The 20,185-nt window shown below is 42.0% G+C and overlaps 1 protein-coding gene across 1 annotated transcript in view; it reads left to right on the forward strand.

Moving 5' to 3' along the window:
• RASGRP3 (RAS guanyl releasing protein 3) overlaps positions 1 to 16,697 on the forward strand; it is a 30,729-nt gene extending 14,032 nt beyond the window's left edge. Inside the window, exons 9-16 of the mRNA XM_009980218.2 lie at positions 1,607 to 1,684; positions 5,726 to 5,842; positions 8,117 to 8,232; positions 9,021 to 9,168; positions 12,652 to 12,688; positions 15,144 to 15,269; positions 15,807 to 16,168; positions 16,689 to 16,697. Coding sequence (XP_009978520.1) covers positions 1,607 to 1,684; positions 5,726 to 5,842; positions 8,117 to 8,232; positions 9,021 to 9,168; positions 12,652 to 12,688; positions 15,144 to 15,269; positions 15,807 to 16,168; positions 16,689 to 16,697 — 993 coding nt within the window. The remainder of the gene's footprint in view (positions 1 to 1,606; positions 1,685 to 5,725; positions 5,843 to 8,116; positions 8,233 to 9,020; positions 9,169 to 12,651; positions 12,689 to 15,143; positions 15,270 to 15,806; positions 16,169 to 16,688) is intronic.
• Positions 16,698 to 20,185: the final 3,488 nt, after the last annotated feature.

Here is a 20,185-nt window from a genome sequence, read left to right on the forward strand (position 1 = left end):
ATCAGTCCCAGCCTGACCTGATAATATGATATGCTCCAGCTGAGTTCTACTTATTTTATACTACCAAGGAACCTAAGAGTACAGTCACTGAATAACTAAGTACATGAACAATATTTGTTACAGCGGTTACTAGATCTACGTTATTTTTAGGACAGGTCCTTGCATTCCTGTGTGACAGCAGCATGCTGGCTGGGTGAAGGAACCTGCAGAATGCTCAAGCTTTCACTGGTGCCCATAACCAAGTTACAAAGCACAAAAATCAGCACAGTGTTACAGCTAGACAAAATTAATAATGCAGTATTGGGGCATATATAAAGCTATGTGTTCATTTTGGAATGTGTACCTGTCTTGGGAAAGGTACAACTTCTGTCTTACTCATGGCACAAAATTCTGCCTAAAAGAAGGTGGTTCCTAGAGGTGGTTCTGCAGTATGGTGTAGCTTGTCCTGCTTGTTACTAATTCAGCATTTCAGGTTCTCTAAAAATAACCTTCTGTCACAGTCATTTAATCAGTAGTAATTCTGTCTGCCTGCTGGGAAACATCCGTTTAACTCAATCTTAGCTTAATTGGGGATTTGCACAGTAGATAACTTCAAATCATGTCAACTACTCCAAAGCCAATTAATGTAGGGATATGATCACAGGAAACATGCAATGTTCATTTCCTCTCATTGCAAAATATTAGCGACAACATTGATTACTTTTCTCCTTCATCACTCGAAAAGAGGAGGAATTTACTGCAGATCTGCATCAGTGCAAGACCCCAGATGCCAAAGTAAAAACAAACAGACTCCTCTTACTTTAAACGTATTTATGCCCCTCCTTTTTCCTCAATAAATCCTCTAGGGAAAAGAATGAGAACTTCGAAGAAAAATCTTTCATTTATCTAAAAACAGAAGCTGAAAGGGAATTTGCCTTACTTGCTGAAAGGGGATTGAGAACAGGCCAAGCTGAGCTAAAGTAGCTGGGATTGCTCCTCGTGGCTTGCTTTGCTGCATCAACAGCGGTGCCAAGCCTGGCCTGTGTCTCCTGGGCCCGTGTCAGTGCCCAGGGCTATCCACAAAGGCTTTTGCTGCACAAGCTGATCTCTGAAGAAGAGCTGCAGTACTCTGACCCTTCTTCAGGAACAAAATTTGACCAAAACGCAATCTGAAGTCCTTCTAGCCTAGCCCCTTTACAACTTCTTTCCTGCAGTTTTTGTATTCACCAGGTTATTTTTCTGTGATCTCTCATGACCATTGAGGTGCTAGAAGAAAGTGTTTTGCATAAGGGTGGTCTTCAGTGCCAATGTCCCTCTTTGGAGAAGGTCAGCACGCAGCCCCTCACATTGAGTGAGCTGGGATGCAGGTTGTGACAGCCCTCGAGTACAGCGCCTGTTCAGCTCAGTACAGGTGCGAACAGCAATGTGTGCTCACCAGCGTGGGTTATGTTGGCTCCATAAAAAGCTGCTTTCCCAGCAGCTGCACACAGCTTTGGCGTGTATCCTGAGCTCTGAGTCGCAAAACTTTTTGTTTAGCCTCAGTGGGAGGTATATCTCTGCTTACAAGCCTGTCATATCCAACTCAGTCTAATAAATATTACTGGTTTTCCCTCTTTCTTACATATAGCTGTCCCTGGACCTTTATCACACTGAGGATGATATCTACAAGCTCTCGCTGGTGCTGGAACCAAGGAACTCCAAATCTGTAGGTCACCTTTTACTGCATTTTGACATATTGCTTATTTTGTCTGCGTGCAGTTGATTAAATTACTAAATGACAGTTAATGTGTTTCCTTATTTGTATTCACATAAAGCTTTTTAGTGTTATGCTTGTGTAGTAAACACAGTCACTAATTATAGTTTTCAGTGCATGTTGGGAGAAGTAAATAGTGAAACATACCAGACTTCATTATTAATTATTTTTCAACAAAACCTCTTCAAGTACTGGAAAACGCAGTTCTGCTTTATATGAAGATGTCCTTTGTAAGTGATCATTACTTCATTTTCTGGATGCTGTTGCAGTTATATAAAAACAATTCTGAGTCCAAAGATCTGTTTTAGGTAAGGCACAGCATTAGCCGTGGTGTTTTAGAAACTGTTTATTCATATAGAATTGGCTGTATCTTGGGCTCTCAAGCAATGTTTAAACACTTCAGAGCAGTTACTACTTTTTTTAGGATGTGCAACTAAATATAATGCTGCATTGATGCATTTTTCGTTATGCTTCGCGAGTCTGAGGACACAGATAAATCTCCTAATTAATAATTGAATTTCCTTTAAAGTATTACTCTCTTTTCTGTCACCAAAGTTTGAGGACTCCTTTTCCCTCTGAGCATTTCATCAATGCATTAACATTCTTATTACCTGTCATATCCAACACTTGATGCTCTCAGGCTGAGCCCTCTCAAGCCTGACACCAGCAGAAACTAATGGTCGCTGGAAATGCATAGCAGGGTGTGAGAGCAGAGTTCAGTAGTCTGAGGTAATTCATTCCAGTACTTTCGATGTCTATGAAGTATTCTTAAAAGCAACCAAAGAAGCAGAACCCCTTAATTTCCAAGTATAGGGCTTCTTTGGGTTTTAAGATAGTTTATCACTCTTGGAGTCTGAGGACTATATGTGTGTGCTTTCAATGATAGATAACGAGCAATAGTGAGGAAGCTATTGAATACTTCCATCAACACTAACTCAGTTCAAACACCTAGAATTTCATTACTGACTCTCCAGTCCTTGCTGGATATGATTTGACCACAACAGCTCCCATTCATCGCAGTCATTCTGGCTCCCTCACGCTCCCATTACTTCCAGGAAAGTTGAACTGTTACAGCTCTGTGCTGTGGAAGGACTAATGGACCACTACTGTAAATGAAGAAAATTATCACATTGCTGCTGTGATCTCCAGCCTGAGCATTAAGAAGGGCAAAAGCAATATAAACAGTGCTGTGCACTTTAATGGTGCCTTGCAATTGTGGGAGGCCTCTGCATAACGATCAATGAATGAATAACCAGTGACATTGAGCCGTGGCAGCACCCTGATGGGTAAAAAGCTACAGCTGAATCGACAGAAGCTGGACTATTTGAAACATACTTCTCTTTGATGAAGTGCCAAAGCACACACGCAATATTAGAGGGGAAAGAATCTGTAGAGCTTTTGTAAGTGGAAAAACTTGTCAAAGGCAGTGTGGCAACCTAGTTACATCATTCCAACTGCTCTTTGATTTATTGTTGTATGGATACAACTCCCATGCAGGTGCACTGCAGAGGAAGTGCCTCACGCTGCTGCAGTCGTTTTCGAGGCAAAAGTGGAGCTGATCTGTTAGCATACGAGCCTGCTGTTAACAGGGACTGGAGCAAGACTTTCATTCTGCCAAAACTGGGAGGAGACTCTTCAGTCAGTGTAGCAGCCTAAAAAAATACTAAAGACTGACTGCCAGTATAGCATCTCCCTGTCACACTGTCCTTCTTTGACCTGTGTGTTAGTTATCTCCTTGTCGAGAGTTTTTACTACTCTAGCTATTGGCTAGAAGACAACTCTGCCTGGTGCAGTTATGCTACTGAAGACACACTTACATAAATTTGAGTAGAATTTATTTCAATGCCAAAAATACGCAGATGTTTGCATCCGTCTGAAAGTGCTTTTTCAGTTTACAATACTGTTATCCCTGTGCTGGTGAAACAGACTGGAGATACAGGCTGAATCACAAACAGCAGGACCAAGTACAGTGTTCCTGAATGTTCAATAAATTCAGCTAGGTAGTCTCTGGGCATTGGTTAGCACCTTTCCTCATAGCCCGCATTTCAAATACATAAATAAAATTATGGTTGTTCATAAGAGTTATGAGTGAAATAGAATGAACCAACATTTCCCTTTGGCTAGTGGGCAGTAACATGAAGGTTTTGCTGCAACTTGCCAAAAAAAAAACATAAAAATTGAATGAGGCTTCAGATGAAATAGTCCAGAAGAAAGATGAAGGCTCCAGTGGATTCAGTCTCTTCCTGCCATTGTGCACTTGGACCAGCAGAAATTAAAAGCTCTTTGTGAGGATTTGGTGGTCTAGCACCACTCTGATACTTTGATACTGATGCTTTGAGTCCCTTTAGTCTAAGATCTTTCTTTTTAAGGGAAGACACATTTCAAATTTCTTCTCTGACTACAGCTGTAAGAACATCACAATACTGGCAGGTTCCATGTTATCATGTAACATGTCATCTTTAAGATTGCTGTATTTCTGCGTATTTTTAGATCAAAAACACTTGCCAGCATGTTGGTCCATCACTGCGTGGTGACAATTTTTAGGATTAAAACATTCTCTAAAGTGCTTTTGGCATACAAAGCTGGGATGTCCAGGTTCACTGTATTGTTGAAATTGAATTCTGTGGGTATAGGGATTTTTTTCTTCCTAAACTGACTTATGCAGATTTGTATGATGAGTCAAGAGCCATTGAGGGACTAATAAAAGCTCTTCTGACAATTGAATAAGGAAAGGCCAAATTAATAAAGCAACCCACTAACACATCCTTCTTTTTTTTTTTTCTTTCTCCTACCAAACACGGTAGAATATGACCTTGTGACTATTTTTCATCTCAATGTCAAAGTCTATACTACCTTTGTTATACACAATAATAACTGTAACATTTTTACATGGCATAATTATCTCCCCCTCAACTCGCACCAGCTTAAAGGGAGACAGAGAAGACCCAGGTTTCTTGCTCATCAGCTAATACAGGGATGTTATGAGACTGTGGGTCATCTTCCTTCTGATACAAACCACGCTGAATTTTTTTCTGCTCAACACTTTTTCACCTGCTTGCAGTCCAGTGGCAGATGCAGGAGAAGGCCCATACGCCTTGCAGAATTTTGCATACTAACTGGTGATTTTTGAAGACTCACCTGAAACTCTGTTCAGGTTTGTCCTATATTTTCTACTTGAACAAGCTGAGCTGAGTGCCAGAGCTTCTCCCAAAGCACCGTAGTGGCGTGGAGGGAGTTGGGCTGCATGTTCTGTGCATCAGGTGAGCTGTCAGCTACTGTTTTGTCAAGACTGAGCTGTTTTCAAAACAAAATAGTCTGGCTGGTGTTATCTACATAGCAAGTCAAAGGCCAGCCCCTTTCTGCTCAGGCTGCCTAGATGAGTTAAGCTGTTCATCCTGGCACATCTCAGCTGTAAACCAGTGAGTGGGATTGCTGAGCGCAGTTCTGCCCTTGCTTCTGCATCCTGCTCTCTTCCTGGTGCTGTATGGAGTAGGAACGTCTACTTCTTCAGGCTGCTGCAGTCCCTCCTGTGGCTCCTGGGCACAGTCCCTCTGGCAGGGAGTTGGAGCCAGGCTGTGTTGTGGTGGAGAGTTCCTCGAGTCTTTACCGGAAAGGAGAAAAGCAGATTTCTGGGTTTACCTGTTTCTGATGTCCCCTGTGTCCAGAGACCCTCCTTCCTTCCCTCTTCCTCTGAGTCTCGTTGCTGTTGAACCCTCTGGAGATGGCAGTGAGGAAAGTCTGCCTGGTTTTGCTTCTGAGCTCGCTGGATGCTGCCGGCATAGCTACGAGGTGCTGCAAAGAGCCCAACTGAAGCTATGAGCGGAGGCAAGCAAACCTTCAAAACCTTGCCTGATGTTTTGCTAAGCACATTTTTATAGCACGGGGAATCCAGGACTTTCTGCTTGTAGCTCTGACATATAGAGCTGCTTTTAATGGGAGATTCAACTTCATAATTCAGATTTGAAAATCTTTGTGTTTTGATCCATCTTTCAGCAGCCTACCTCCCCGACGACCCCTAACAAGCCAGTAGTACCACTGGAGTGGGCATCTGGAGTGGTACCAAAACCTGACCCTACTGTCATTAACAAGCACATACGAAAGTTGGTGGACGTGAGTGTTTGGAAGAATATACTGGTCAAAGAGAATGATAGCTTTGATTGTCATAATTATAACTAATTTCAAGCTTTTCCATAGATTGTTATGGTTGGGATGAGTTTCAGCGGTAACAAAGTTGAGCCTTTACTGGTAGGTAGAGAAATAATTATTTTATTCTTGCCATCAGTGATGGGATCAGTAAGCAGGTTTCTGGATGCAAAGGAGCAAACTTTCAGGAACATCCAAAGCCTGGCTGCTATTCAATAGGTTTGATGAGCAAATCTGAATTCAGAAGGCAAAGTTGCATTTTTGCAGCTCTAGCCACCCAGTTGATGTCTGGTAACAGACAGCTGGAAACAAAAATACTCAGAAACAAGGACTCGCGCATTATTAGGTCCAGAGAAGTTTTCTGGAAACCCTATTTCTGTTTTTCAACTTGCTGTCATTTGACTGTCTAGAGCATATTATGTATCATAGACTGTTTTGATATCACTTTTTAAGAACGTGGGCATGAGTTCATGGAGAATTATAGCTGGGATCTTCCATCTTCAGTTTGGAAGGTGATATGTTGGATAATGCAAAAAAAAACAAACACTACCAGGTGTCTTTGGAGAGACTGAGCCCTGTTGTGCTGGTGTGTAGGGGACTTTTAGTGATGTGAGCAGAGTGCAGAGGAACCAGGAATGTGTTGTAGATAATGAAGTAAGATTTCCTTCTGCATTTTACAAATTAATAACTAAGCCTGGGAGGAACTATTAAATTCTGACCTTGTCTATGTTACAGTCATTAATTGGGGTTATGTTGTTAAGATAACTTAAACAGCCTTCAGTTCTCTCACTCAGGCTTCAAATACATCTTGTGGTTTAGTTTTTGTACATGCTCTTTTTTCAAAAAAGTTTCATTTTTCTTTTAATGTGGGATGCCAGAACTGCACATGCTGTTCCTGTATTGCTTTTGTCAGTGCCATATGTGTTGATAAAAATCACTCCACATCCAAAACTCTCTTTGATAGTTTGTTTAAATAGGAAGTCTGTCACAACTCCTTAATCTTTCCAGAATGTGCTGGTGGTGAGTTGTTCTTGTTTCTGCGGGTGGGGGAGATGCAATTCCCAATTCTGTGATTTTGGCCTGGCTCAGGATATATGATCTTGAGTTTGACAGGATTAAAACATGGTTTGGGGCTGTTATGGGTACAGCTTACCAAGAGACCCACACCACTCTGCACAGCTGTCTTTGTTTTGCCAGCCTTTGTCATTTACTAGTTGCTTTGAGCTGTGCTTTAAGGCATTGTTTTTATTGCTGAAAGCATTGGATACTACTTGGGTTTGCATCTTGGTTCCTTCTTGATGATTCATTTTTGAGGTCTGCCGGTAATCAATTACAGATCGTTTGACAGGTGCTCAGAAATTGGCTTCATCGCATTTTCATTAAAGTAAGGACAATGCAAACACCTTTCAGAGGTCTCAGTATATTAAATTCTTGTCTTTATCAACCAAATCTCAATCGAATGAGAGAGTTTGTGCTTGTCTATCAGATAATCAGGTTGACTTTGACACTCATGTTTTTCCCATCAGCATCACACACGGTTGCAACATCCTTTGCATATCTCTGCAACCAGTAAGACAGAATGTAGTAAATCCTTAGCAGCTAAGGAGAGCTTCCATCACTTTATGTGACCTTTTAAATTTGACCCCATGTATGTTTTTACTTAGTGGTGAGTTGGGGTGGGTTAGTGAGAGGGAACCATTGTTACATACAAAGTGCTTGTGATTTGGATGTCAAAGTATTAGTAAACTAATCAGTTTGAAACAGTACTATGGCAGAGCAGAAGTGACCAACTAAAAGAGAAGTGAAGCCAAAAATATCCAAAATATTCATGGGAAAGCTGCTGTTGAGTTGTTTTTGGTTTATTTCCTTTTTTTTTTGTGATTAAAAAACATACTTAATGAAGCAAAGGGAATATGTCACACTGGACAGAATTTTAGTGATGCTTCCAGTAAAGAAGAAGAATAAAGCAAGAATAATTATGTCTGAAGAGGTGTGGAGGACCCTTGCTAGATAAATACTGAGGTCAAGTTTTCTTTAAAAATTAGCCATTTTTTCCCTTACAGTCCAATAAATATGCATATTGAAGTACCAAGTAAGACTAGAAGGAATAAAACAAGGCAGCAGAGCATCTGGTTAGTAAGGTTGAATATTAAGTTACCTGTAATTATAAGATTGAACAGCTGGTATAGATTCAGAATAGGCTAGATATTAGGACAATAATTTTTTTTTTTTTTTTCCCAGTCTGTCTTTAGGAATTACGATCATGACCATGATGGCTATATTTCTCAGGAAGACTTCGAAAGTATAGCTGCCAACTTCCCCTTTTTGGACTCTTTCTGTGTGCTGGATAAAGACCAGTAAGTTTGCAGATTTCTTTGTGGTGGTGGGTTTTTTTTCTTTTCCTCAATTTAAAAACTCGTGAAAACCAAATATTGAAGAAACAGTGTCTCAATCTTCTTGTGTCTGACATTTCACTTAAGGAACTGAAGATCACTGAAGGCTGAATTCTGTTCTCATTTAACTTCTTATGCTGTAGCTGGTTCTATAAGCCCACCTAGACTGGAGTCCTGCTTTACCTGGTACTTTAAAAATCAGTTATGTAATAGCTTAATGAGGAATTCCTGCCAGGACTGAGTCAAAACCCTTAGAGTACCGTCAAATTACAGTGGAGATGCTGTATCCAGACCAGGCATCAGACTGATGAAACAAATAAGTTGTGTACAGGACAGGGGAAATCAGTGTATGTAGCAGAGAGAGAGTAACAAATATTCTAGGAGGTATATATATTTCCTAGCCAGTTGGGCTCAATATTTCTTGTTGTCCAGAATCTCTTTAGCTGCTAAGGCTGACAGTCAGCCAAGAGCAAAACCGCTTGGTCTGCGTGAGCAGTAAGTCAGGATCCTTCACTTAATGGCCTGGCCTGTGCTCTGATACCATGAACCGGTGAGAAACCCAGGTCGATGCTGTGAGTTCAGTGCTTGCTGTTTAATGAGGGATAAGAACCACAAAGTCTCTAAGGGTTTTTTTTTCTGCCAGGACTCTTGCAGCTCTTTCGAAGAACGTGCTTTTCGCAATGAGAAAATTGAATTGTTCAGTGCTGTGAGCAGTGAGAGATCTACTCTACTTTTTTTTTTTTCTCTAATAGAGATGGTCTTATAAGCAAAGAAGAAATGATGGCTTACTTTCTGAGAGCTAAATCACAGTTCCAGTGTAAAATGGGACCAGGGTTTATTCATAACTTTCAGGAGATGACCTATCTTAAACCAACTTTCTGCGAGCACTGTGCAGGATTTGTAAGTATGTTTTTAATAATAGTATATCTTAAACACAGTTTTTTACCCTTTAAGATAGACAGGGTGAAACTGGCTCCACACATTGCTAAAGTCTCTTTGCCAAATATCTCATTGCATTCAGAAGCACAGAACATTTACTTGTGTTGTAGCTGTGCTATCCAGTTTTCTTAGTAGTTCCTGAATACTAGCATTTGTAGGAATTACTGCTACAGGGGGAAAAAAAATAAAATTGTGCTAGCGTAAGGATATTAGAGACTATATGAATGGCTTTACTTGGTTTATCTTAAGTTCTTTAATTTGGCTTGATTTCCCATGTAAACAAGCTCAAGGGAAAATGGGTGTCTGGAACAGAGGATGTAGATGAAGCAAAAGCTGTTCTTTCTCAGGAAATTGCACATGGTAACATAGCTATGTTCATAATTCTCTGAATGGCCATAACAGCCGTAATCCTTTCTCTATTGAATTAACAGATCTTCTCATTTGGTCAAGAAATCAAAAGTGCTTCCAGCAGTTCTGTACAATAAGAATTTTTTTTATTTATTTGTTGGTCTTTTTTAATTTGCTTTTTCTCTCAGCCATAACTTAGCAGATGCCACTTATTAGAGTGCTCTGTACATAGCTGGGAAATGATTGGTTTTGTGAACATTTGTGTTGCTTGTAAACCTCTAACTTCTCCACTTCAAACCAAGTATAGTAAAGAAAAAGGAATTACTATGATTTAAAATTTACTTTAATGCACACACTCCGCTGAAATCAAACGTCCACATTTAGACAAGTAAAGGAATAAGGGCAGAGGGTCATGTCCTCTGCTTACGTGTGGCCTATGTACAGAGTGTAAACTCAGACCGTCGTCCGTGCTCGCCAGCAGAGATCTGCCTCTTCTGTTGGCAGAAAAATCTCCAGCTTGTACTACGTGAACTTTTCCCCTAAGTAACATTTCTTTGTGGTTGAAAGTAACTAACAGCACTGCTAAGTGCAAAAACGTGCCTGTTTTCAGACCAGCTCTGGTGTTCCTGCTCTTGTCCATGCTCCCATCTTCCACCTGCCTCTTTGGCGACACGTTGGTCTTGTTCAGATGCTTGTGGTCCTAATCACAACCGCTGACCAAGGCCACGGGGAAGAAGGAATTCCACCTATTTCCGCTAGAACTGCAAAAACCTCAGCGACGACATGGTCAGTGCTGATTCAGGAGCGTGCTGGCAGGCTCTTGAGCTGACAGCTCCAGCAGACTGATGGGGCAGGGACGGTCACTGGCCTGAGCCTATTGTTTCAGGCTGTCTGCAGCCTCAGGAAGACATCATTGCATTTGTGACACTCAGTTCGTGTTTGGAAGGCTTCCATAGCAAAGCAAGGCCTGAGGGCTGCCCTGCAATGTCCTCTCCACCAGATATTTTTCTCCTGCATCAATTTGCTAATTGGCCATTGTTGGATTTTTCACATCTCCCTGATTACATCCAGTGCAGGAGTACAGATGAGTAAGGGGTTGTACAGGAAATGGAATTAAGGTCATTTTTCCTCTTAACTCACTGAAGGCATTGGCATTGTCCTGTGGATGAGTTGGGCTGATAGGACAGGAACCAACTACAAAATCTGCTGCGTATTTGTTCTGCCTTTCAGTGCTGCTCGTCAACGGGTGGAAACCTAATTTCAAGCTGATGCACTGATTCACAGTCAAAATAATGTGCTCTGACAGTGCAGCAGGATGAATTGACATGACAGTGCAATGCACACAGTATTCAATAAAATAACTATTATTAAAACGATACAAACTTTAAAGATCAAGCTAAAACCTAATGCCGTTAAGCAGCATGAAATTGGTATGCCCATGGCCGGCCACGATTCCGTCCCACAGCTTGACTTGCACTGCGTGGCAGGGTAGGAGACCAGCCATCCTGCAGAGCTTTGTAATCTGAATTTGCACAGATCCTCTTACCTTGGAGCGGGCTCAAACCAGCTTTGCAGCAAAGCCGTGTCGGACAGATTCAAAGCTTTAGGTCAGAATTCGTGGCATGGCACTTCAGCTAAGCTTTCACTGCTGAGTGTTACCACAACAGTGCTGTCAAATTTGAGTAGGAGGAAGGTTCTAAGCTAAGAAGCTGAGGAGAAAGCTCTGCAGTGGGAACAAGCTAGAGCTTAAATGAAAGAAATAAAAATCCATGTCGCTTACAGTGATCCTGGCAAAAAGACCTGGGGGAAAAAAAAAGTCATTGCTGCTTTTCTGAGAGGGAATGGGGGGCTCCACTGTCACTGCCTGACCACAGCAACTGCGTTCACTGTGCATATATACAACAGTAGCAGAAAAAGAGCAAGCAGCAGGCTTTCTATGGACCCTTCTTGTCCCTTCTGTTCTTTTATTCACTGTTCTTCCACCTTGTCTAATCTATTTTGCTTCCTCCAAGCCCCCATTTTTCCTTGCAAATTCTTTTGTGCAGTGTATAGGATTTTTTTTCCCCCAGAATCTTCCTATTCTTTTTATTTTACTCTTTGTTTTGTATTCTGAATGTTTTCCAGCTCTTCCTTTTGAACGTTTCTTTAATGACTATATTCATTCCCTGCACACTGTGCATGGATTCTTATAAATAGGGTGAGGAGCCACATGCAGTTTCAACTGTCTGGATGTGCTCACCCTCCTTGATAATGTTTCAGATGAATTCAGGATAAATAAACACTGAAGTCACTGATTTTTTTCTGTTAATGCTAGAGCTAGAAAAACTGCCCCTTCCTCTCTCTGCCTTTCAGAGTGAAAATGCTTGGTTTTATAATGCCATGTCTGAGTGTATAGACAACAATTTGCTAGGGAATTTTCCTACTTTCAAGCAATCCTGCTCACGTTGCAGTGAAAGCTTCCCAAAAGTGGGCCTGTGCACGCTGCCTCCTGGAAGCTGAGCATTTGATTGTTATGTACGTCACAAGGACAGCTTCTGAGAGGAGGCAAAGATGGAATTTAGTGACTTTTCTGCCTGTTTTGTTCTTCAGCTTTTTTTTTTAAGGGAAAAAGTTAGGTGAACAAATCAGCTTGCTGTGACTAGATGTGCTGGGGACAAGTATGGGAACCAAGAACATAATATTTATCCCCAGTGGTGTTTTCTGCTGCGTTTAAACGGCATGGATCATTCATGTGTCTGGAGAATGGCTGTACATTGGAAAATCCCCCGCAGATAACATTAAGTGAGCCTAGAAGCAGAATGTGCTCTGCTGGTGTCAGTAAGCTTGATATGATGGCAATTTTTCACCCGTTCCTGGAAGCAAATGTCATCTGCATCTCCCCTTCTCTAGTAGTCCCACTGTAAGTAGCAGAAATAAGGGGGAAGCCACACAAGCCTTATCACAATTAGAGGGGGAGGTCTGCCTAACAGGAAGGGTGTTAAGAGCAGTTGTATCCTGTTTGTGCTTTTGTAGCCATTGGTACTTCCTCATTGTGACCTTGTTTTCCTTCCGGCTTTCTTTTCTGATTCCTTGACGTTCTTTTGTCTTTCTTTGCAGCTCTGGGGTATAATCAAACAAGGCTACAAATGCAAAGGTAAATAAATGTTGCATGTATTTTTCAAGCTGTACGTGTTGGGTTTTAGCACAAGTAGGTCAATTGTATTTTTTTGCTAAAATGACATCCGTTCATCCAAATTTTGCTTTTACACTTGGTGCTGTTCTCAAACAGTGACTGCTGGTACACTATGAAGTCTCACTGTGTTAGAAGAGGGAGCGTCTGGTAGGAGCCCACAGGTTCTGTGAGCTAAAGGTCCAAAGCAGCCACTGACTCCATGAGGTATTACTTTCTACCAGCAAAGACCTTGCATCTTGGGCAACCAAGTGTCCTCATCCTAACACCAAGACATCCTGAAATGTATCTCCTGAGACTTGGGGTCAGGAAAAGGTCTGCTGGCAATGCCATCTGTCATGTACATCAACATGCCTGTAGTGAAGCCTAACTGGCCTTGCAATGCAATAGTGGCTAAGCTGGAAATAGAGAAATATTTAATTCCTAGACTGCTCAGCAGATGTCATTGCCAAATCTGCAGACATTCAACTTAACTTAAAAAAAAAAAATCCTAGAGCTCTTACAGCCCTCTCTGTTGCTTTCATAAAAATGTTTAATTTCTTATGCAATACTTGCACCATATTGAGCAGGTTAGACCAAGAATGACATTATAGTGGTCCTCATTGGCTTTAAAGTCCTGGACCTGTTTATTTCTCAAGCAGCCCTGGCTGAAGGGCACTGTTGATTTTCACAGTTGTAGTTGCATCTCAGTTATTCATAGGGAAACATTCATGCTGGGGCTTCATAGTTGTATTTATATGCACTCTTTTCCCTTAATCTTACAATGGCTTCCAGGAGAAGAGCGAAGAATTGGCAGGATTGGTTTTTAGGATAGTTCGTATTCCTGTCTCCCTCTCCACCCATGAACACCTCGTGCTCAGAAAGGGGTGGGGAAAATGTCCATGGCTAAAGCAATGTATGTAATTTAGCTATTCCTGATTACTGTCATCTGAGCAGCTGCAAAAGGGCTATTTGTAGTCTATATTTTTAATGGTAGGATGAGGGAAGGAAGACAGGGTTTTGTTACAGCAGCCCTGTAAACTCGAGATCTGAAAGCTGAGCTCTGTCCTGCATCGTTGCTTGTAACAGTGGCCCAGGAGAGAGAGAGAGCAAAAGGGGTTGTGTAGAGTAAAAATTATAGGCAACGGAGCATCAGAGTAAGAGAGCAGAGCTGCTTGCTCAGACCTTAAAGTGGTCAACAAGTGTAATTATTGCCTGCCCTTTGTCACAGCAGCTGCCATATGGCTGGCATCGCTAGAGTCCTGCACCTATTATGGATGATCTCCGCCTTTGAGCACAGAGCTGTCATCTTGTTGTGAACCTCTGACACTGCCCTAGAAGGGGGAGGGAGGGATGTCATCTGTACAGGTCTGCTGCTTACCCCAGCAATGTGGATAATGAGATAAAGCTAGAGTGTGTGGTCTGCAAGTGATGAAAGAGGTTCTCCCCTTTCATCTTTATGTCAAGACAGATCTCTATTGTGTTGGGGAGGAGGGGGGGAGCATGTTACCCTTAGGGCAGCCAAAACCACAGCTGGGCAGGTACTTCTGTATTATTAGTCATATGAACAAGGTGATGGGAGAAACCAGAACTCTCACCTGTCATGCTAGATGTGCTGCCCTACACAGAATGGTTCTTTTAGCAGAGAGTTATAAAAACAGCACTTTGGCAATGGCTCACCTCGAACAAAACGTTAGGTCATGGAGCAGCAACAGAGAAACAAGGGAGATGGATATTTTCAAATGAGAGTAAGGGACACAGAGGAGAGAGAGCCTGTATTGGGGGCACACATCCTCCACCTTTTAGCCCTTTCTTGCAGACAAGATCCCTGCTGCAGTCACACTTGAGATACACTAATCACTAGGTACATTTGTTTGCAGTGAGATGCAAAGCTCAACAGAGGCTAGGTGTGCAGGCACTCAGCCAGTTTCATCCAGGTGGATGATACACATCCACAGAGCTTACTGTGTGCCGATGTTGCTTGCTGAGCTATTTAGACTACAGTGGTCTATGTTAACCCCTAGCTGTTCTTCTAGAGGCTCAGAGTATGGATGCTTCAGTGTCTTCTGACCAAGTGTGTTTACTATAATGGGCCCTGCTGGGTCAAATAAAAAAAAAGTCAACACCTTTTTTTTGGAGACGCTTACCGTGGAGCAGAAGCTTCATGTATGGCATATGCAGGTTCATACCAGTAATTTCAGTTCTCTTCCTTGAGACCAATTTCTGATGATAGTATCATCCCCCTCTTCCCTTCTGCTGCCAGATTTCTATTAATGGCTGCCATGAAAAGTATCCATTTTTTTGTAACTCCCTTCACACCTCTGTCAAAATATTTGTTCCTTCAGAGTACCTCCTGGTATCTGTCTGCTTATAGCCCTGAGGGGATTACCAGGTAGTTGTGGCTTTCCATTTGGTGACTTGACAATTCCTTTCTTCACAGATTGCGGTGCCAACTGTCACAAGCAATGCAGAGACCTGCTTGTGCTGGCATGCAGGAAATTTTCCAGAGGAACCTCAGTAGGCAGCAACCATGGCTCTCTGCCTAGCAGTCCATCTCTGCCTCCAGGTGAGAGCACTTTTGTTCCTATTTTACACCATCTCTGGAATCCTCTTTAACAGCCAGTGTCCTTGCTGCCATTTTTAATTTTTCCTTTGTACCAGCAAACAGAGCAGCACGTGTACTTTCCAATGCACTGTGGCTTGTACTTAGTGCTTGGATTACAACATTCCTTTCTGCAGCAATGGCGTTAATCTCCTGCCTGAGGCTCCCTGTCCTCTGTACTGGCACCCCTAGCCCAGCTGAGAAGAAATAAAATTATAATTTAGGAAATTGTACTTCTCCTTATAAGGCACATATGGGCAGGGACTGGGAGAGATAGGGCACAATTTTAGCTCACCTTATCCCCTGAGCATGCAGATGGAGGGAGAAGGAAATGTGCACACACAAGGCCAGACTCAGTTTCCAAGCAGCACATGGATATTGCTAATTATACCACTGCTTCATATAGGAGGTTACCTCCTCCCCACCCCAGGCTTAAGTCATCTTTTTGTAAAGACCGTGAAGTAGAATATTTAAAATAAACAATTCCACCCTCTCTTTCAGTCCAAAATGAAGTATTTGAATTTCCCAGTGTTGCTGCAGAACACCAGGACCTTGATGGCAGAGCTATCACTCTCGTCACTGGTTCTTCACGGAAAATTTCAGTGCGGCTGCAGAGGGCGACCACCAGCCAAGCAACACAGACAGAACCACTGTGGCACGAGCCGGGCTGGAATGATTCAGGTTCCCATACTTTTCCCAAAATGAAGTCCAAGTTCCATGGTAAAGCTGGGAAGAACAAAGGCTTTGCAAAGTGGGAGAATGAAAAGCCCAACATGCAGGCTGATATAGAGCTAGAAGCTGAGGCCCAACACCTACAGGATCACAACGGAATAGAAACCCTCCTAGAAAGACAAGAATCTGAGGTGAGTTGCAGAAGAAGGCAAGACAGTTCAAAACCTGCTACAATCTGAGGTTATGTACCCGCTACAATAAGGTTATTTTATGAATTTCAATATGCTTTTCCATTCAGATTTGTCATTGCTTCTTGCACAAGAGCTACTTTCAGAAGCATGCCAAATCATCCACAGATACCGATTTTCTACACTGCAGTGTGCATTTACTGTAATGCTGTAACTGGGGGTTTGGCTTTTGGTGTCAGTACGTGCTTTTAGGAGTTGGGCACTTTTCTTTTTGAAAGCCACTGAAATAGCCTGGTGGATATCTGACCAAATTCGGTGCTGTTGTACCCTTGCAAGGCGCACAGCTCAGTGCTCCATGTTAGATTCACAAGAACTACCATTCTGATAAATATGCGAGTCCAGGCTAGGGCAGGATATTGGTCTGATTTTTGATGCTGTCATACAAAGTTTATATTTCCAAAGCTGCATGCTTTTATTCACCATCTTTGCTAGCATATAAGTGCCTTTTTTCTTTTGGTTACAGGACAGCTGATTGCTCACCCTGAAACACAGGAAAAATGAAGATGACAACTGTAATATAGCAAGCATTCATGGACTGTCACAGACCACATTTGGCCACGAGACATTTTCCTGTACCTCATACTTTTAAATTCAACCATTGCCCTCTTTTCTTAGATAAAAGGTGTTAGAAAGCACTATTTATTTTCTCATGAGTAAGCCATTTGAATGAACATTGCACAGACACAGCAGAACGGATCTCTGTGCTCAGTGTATTCTCCTGTGTGACTTTTGTGGAAACATCCTCTACATGGCAGTGAGGATATATTTGGCCTCCTTTAAACATACTGCATCATTTCAGTATGTCTGCCAGCAACAACAATGGTGAGGACAGAAGCCAAGCATCTAAGTTTGTTCAGTAACACTCCTTTTCCAGAGGCTCGTAACAATGTTTTAAGGAAAGAAGTAGGTGTGTATGTTGATTAAATCTCAAACAAAAACCTTTCACGAAGTCATCTATGCTGAAATTCTTTGCACACCTGGGGTTTTGAATTTTGGCCGTGTTTATATTGCTACAGTGAGAGCATTGGTGTTCACACAGTGATACCAGTTCCCTGACGGGGGATCCTTCAAATAGGCAGCACGTGGCTGAGACTGAAGGAATTCCAAGACACTATGCATATGTCTGGTTACACTGCAATGGAGAGGGTCCTCTCTGCCAGCACTGATTATGGTAAAATTAGCATGTAATAAACACCTTAGTTTTATGTGTACGTGATATGTTTTTCTCTGGTTAGCAGCCTGCGCATGTTAAGACTAAACGTACTGAAAAGCAACCTCCAAATTAGCAGTTTGCTAATGTAGGATACAGCACCTGAGTCTGTAATGGCCTGAGAAGCAGGTTTGAAGTGGCATTTCTCAGCAGCATTAAGTTACTTAAGGAGCACAGCCCTCATCTGGAAAAAAGAGGAAAAACAAAACAGCACAAAGCTCAAACCTGAAAGGTGTGTTCCAAATCGGCATACATGTATTATTCTTCTTACCCCATCTCCCCACAAAAATAGGTGTGTATAGAGAGCACACACACTGAATTAAAGCAACTCGATTGTAAGATTTCCTACAAAATTCAAGTTATTGCACTCTTCTTCACCAAGTTATAAACCCTGAAGACCAGAGAGTACTTTCATGGACTTCCCTAACCAAAACTGACAGCTGCACTGCTCTGTGGTAACTCTGCTGTAGCCTGCACTGTGACTACATGATGACTGCTCAGGTTTGCATCTTGAATCCTGCAGGTTTCCTTTGTTTTCCAACACAACTAGTAACAATGGTAAATCTGGGGAGGAAAAAAAAAAAGAGCATGCTCTTATTGTTTTAAACTCAGAGAAATAAGCACTGCAGGGAGCGCTGATTTCTAAGCTAGGATAAGGGCCAGAAGCACCCTTCTCTTACTGCTGTGGGCAAAGCACAGGCATTAGCAAAAATACCGTCTTTATTTCCTGTGGTGGGTCAGGTGACAGGTCACAACAGGCTGACCACACAGCTACCGTTACAGCACACAGCTTGCACACAATGAAAATGATGTGGTAGAGAATTTGAATAGAGAAATTTGGTTATGATCCAGGCTGTTGATGGATCTGTTGAGATAAGCCTTTTAACGCTTTATAATGAAATGCTCACATGCAACTTCATTCTTAACATCTTGTAAGTTTTAAACAGGGTTTAATCTGCAGACTTCAGCCTATTTCTTGCAGGCTTTTAAAAGTTGTTTGTAACTCTTGCTTTGAAAGGTACCTGCTTTCCTATTTCTATCAGGCCCACAACCCATACCCATCTTCGTTACATTGTTGGATAAGACTGTTTCTCGTACGTAATCTTATCTTCTGACTTACCTACTCCCCAAGATACTTGCAAACTTCTTGCCTAAACTGTTTAAAAGGGTAGCTGCTCTATGTTCTTCAGAGGAAAGCCTTTTCTAGGACACATTTTTTCACATGTATACTGTCATGAAGGCATAGACTCACATTTAAGCAAGAAAAATAACAGAAATATCTACAGAAGCAGCTCCCACTTTCTGGGGGACCATTCTACTAGCAATCAGGCTGCTTCAGTTTCAACCCACTCTAGAGATTTCATCAACACATCTCTTGCAAACCTGGTAGCTTTAGTCAGTTAAGTGCTTACCTCAGTAGCAGCAGATCAAGCATAGACTGCAGGCTCACATGGCAGATCCTTCTAAGCAAAATGTTGCAGCATCCAAGGAGGACGCATACTAGGTGAAAATTTCAAGCGCTTGCTCTTACTGGAAACCCTTTACTTTAGGCATTTCAAGAAGAGGAACACTGAGAGCATGTCGTTGGCAGTATGTGTTCATGGCCCGTGGAAAACTTGAGAAAAAGACACTGGGTAGAAATACAGCCTTTTTTTCACTCCCCCACCCCCCAAAAAGGAATAGACTCATGATAGAAAATGTAATAATTAAAAAAAAAAAAAAAAGCATTAACAGGCTGTTTGCAGCTTGCTATTTCCACAGCAAGCATCTGAGTGGGGAGAGCTGACAGGGCATGAACAACCATTTTAAGACGTTGGTATAAGATTGGATCTTTACCTTGGAGGAGGCCTGAATACATGAAATTAAAAAGTCTTTTCCTCTGTTTACTTCAATTTGATATCTTTTTCTGAACAGGGGCAAGACTTTTCCTCACCTCAAGAAATCAATTTAATTTTAGTTCCCCAATCTGGGCAAAGCAACAAAGAATTTCTTCTTCGCCTCACCTGACTGAACAAAAGGCAGAACCTATCAGCCATCAGTTCCTGATTGAGCTACGTGCCTCTGCTGGTCTTGGTGAAATCTGCCTGCTAAAAGTTGAGCAATTCCAGGAGAATGTTCAGGAGAAAGAGTCATAACGACAAGAGTACTGGATTAATGAAGTAGCTAGTGAGATATAATCCCAGATGATGCTGCATATTTTCATCACATCCATTCTTCCCTGTCTCAGGATCTTTTTAAGAAACTGGGAGGAGAAAGAGAGGTGTTTAAAAAAAAATACACAAAAACACACCGCACAGTGGAAAGAAGGAGATTATATTAAACCCTATTTACAGCCTGATCTGCAAATGCCAAAGAATACAAGCAACAAGAGTTGGTGAAAAATGCAAGTGCTTGGATAGACCCTGTAAGACATGACTTGGCTGTTTGAGCTAAAGCCACTAGGACTTTCTGTGCTTGAGTAAAACCCCTGCAAAGCCTCGTGTTGCAAATGAGTGAGCTTCAGCCTAACTGTCAACTTTACAGAGTAGCCCCGAGCGGTACGCAAGGAGTCAAGGGGACATCTGGCTCCCTCAGAGTGAAATGCAAAACCAGGTTTGAACTGCAGCTCTCTCCTTCACTCTAGATCTCCGCAGAGTCTTACCCAGCTTTTGGGCTTGAAAAGAGTAATTCCAGCTCTACAAAGAAACTTTTTCCAAGACACAAGCTATCATCTCAGAGGAGCCTTCCTCAGGCAGGTGAAGCCTGACACA

Source organism: Tauraco erythrolophus, chromosome 2, assembly GCF_009769465.1.
Source record: "Tauraco erythrolophus isolate bTauEry1 chromosome 2, bTauEry1.pri, whole genome shotgun sequence".
Classification (NCBI taxonomy): domain Eukaryota; kingdom Metazoa; phylum Chordata; class Aves; order Musophagiformes; family Musophagidae; genus Tauraco; species Tauraco erythrolophus.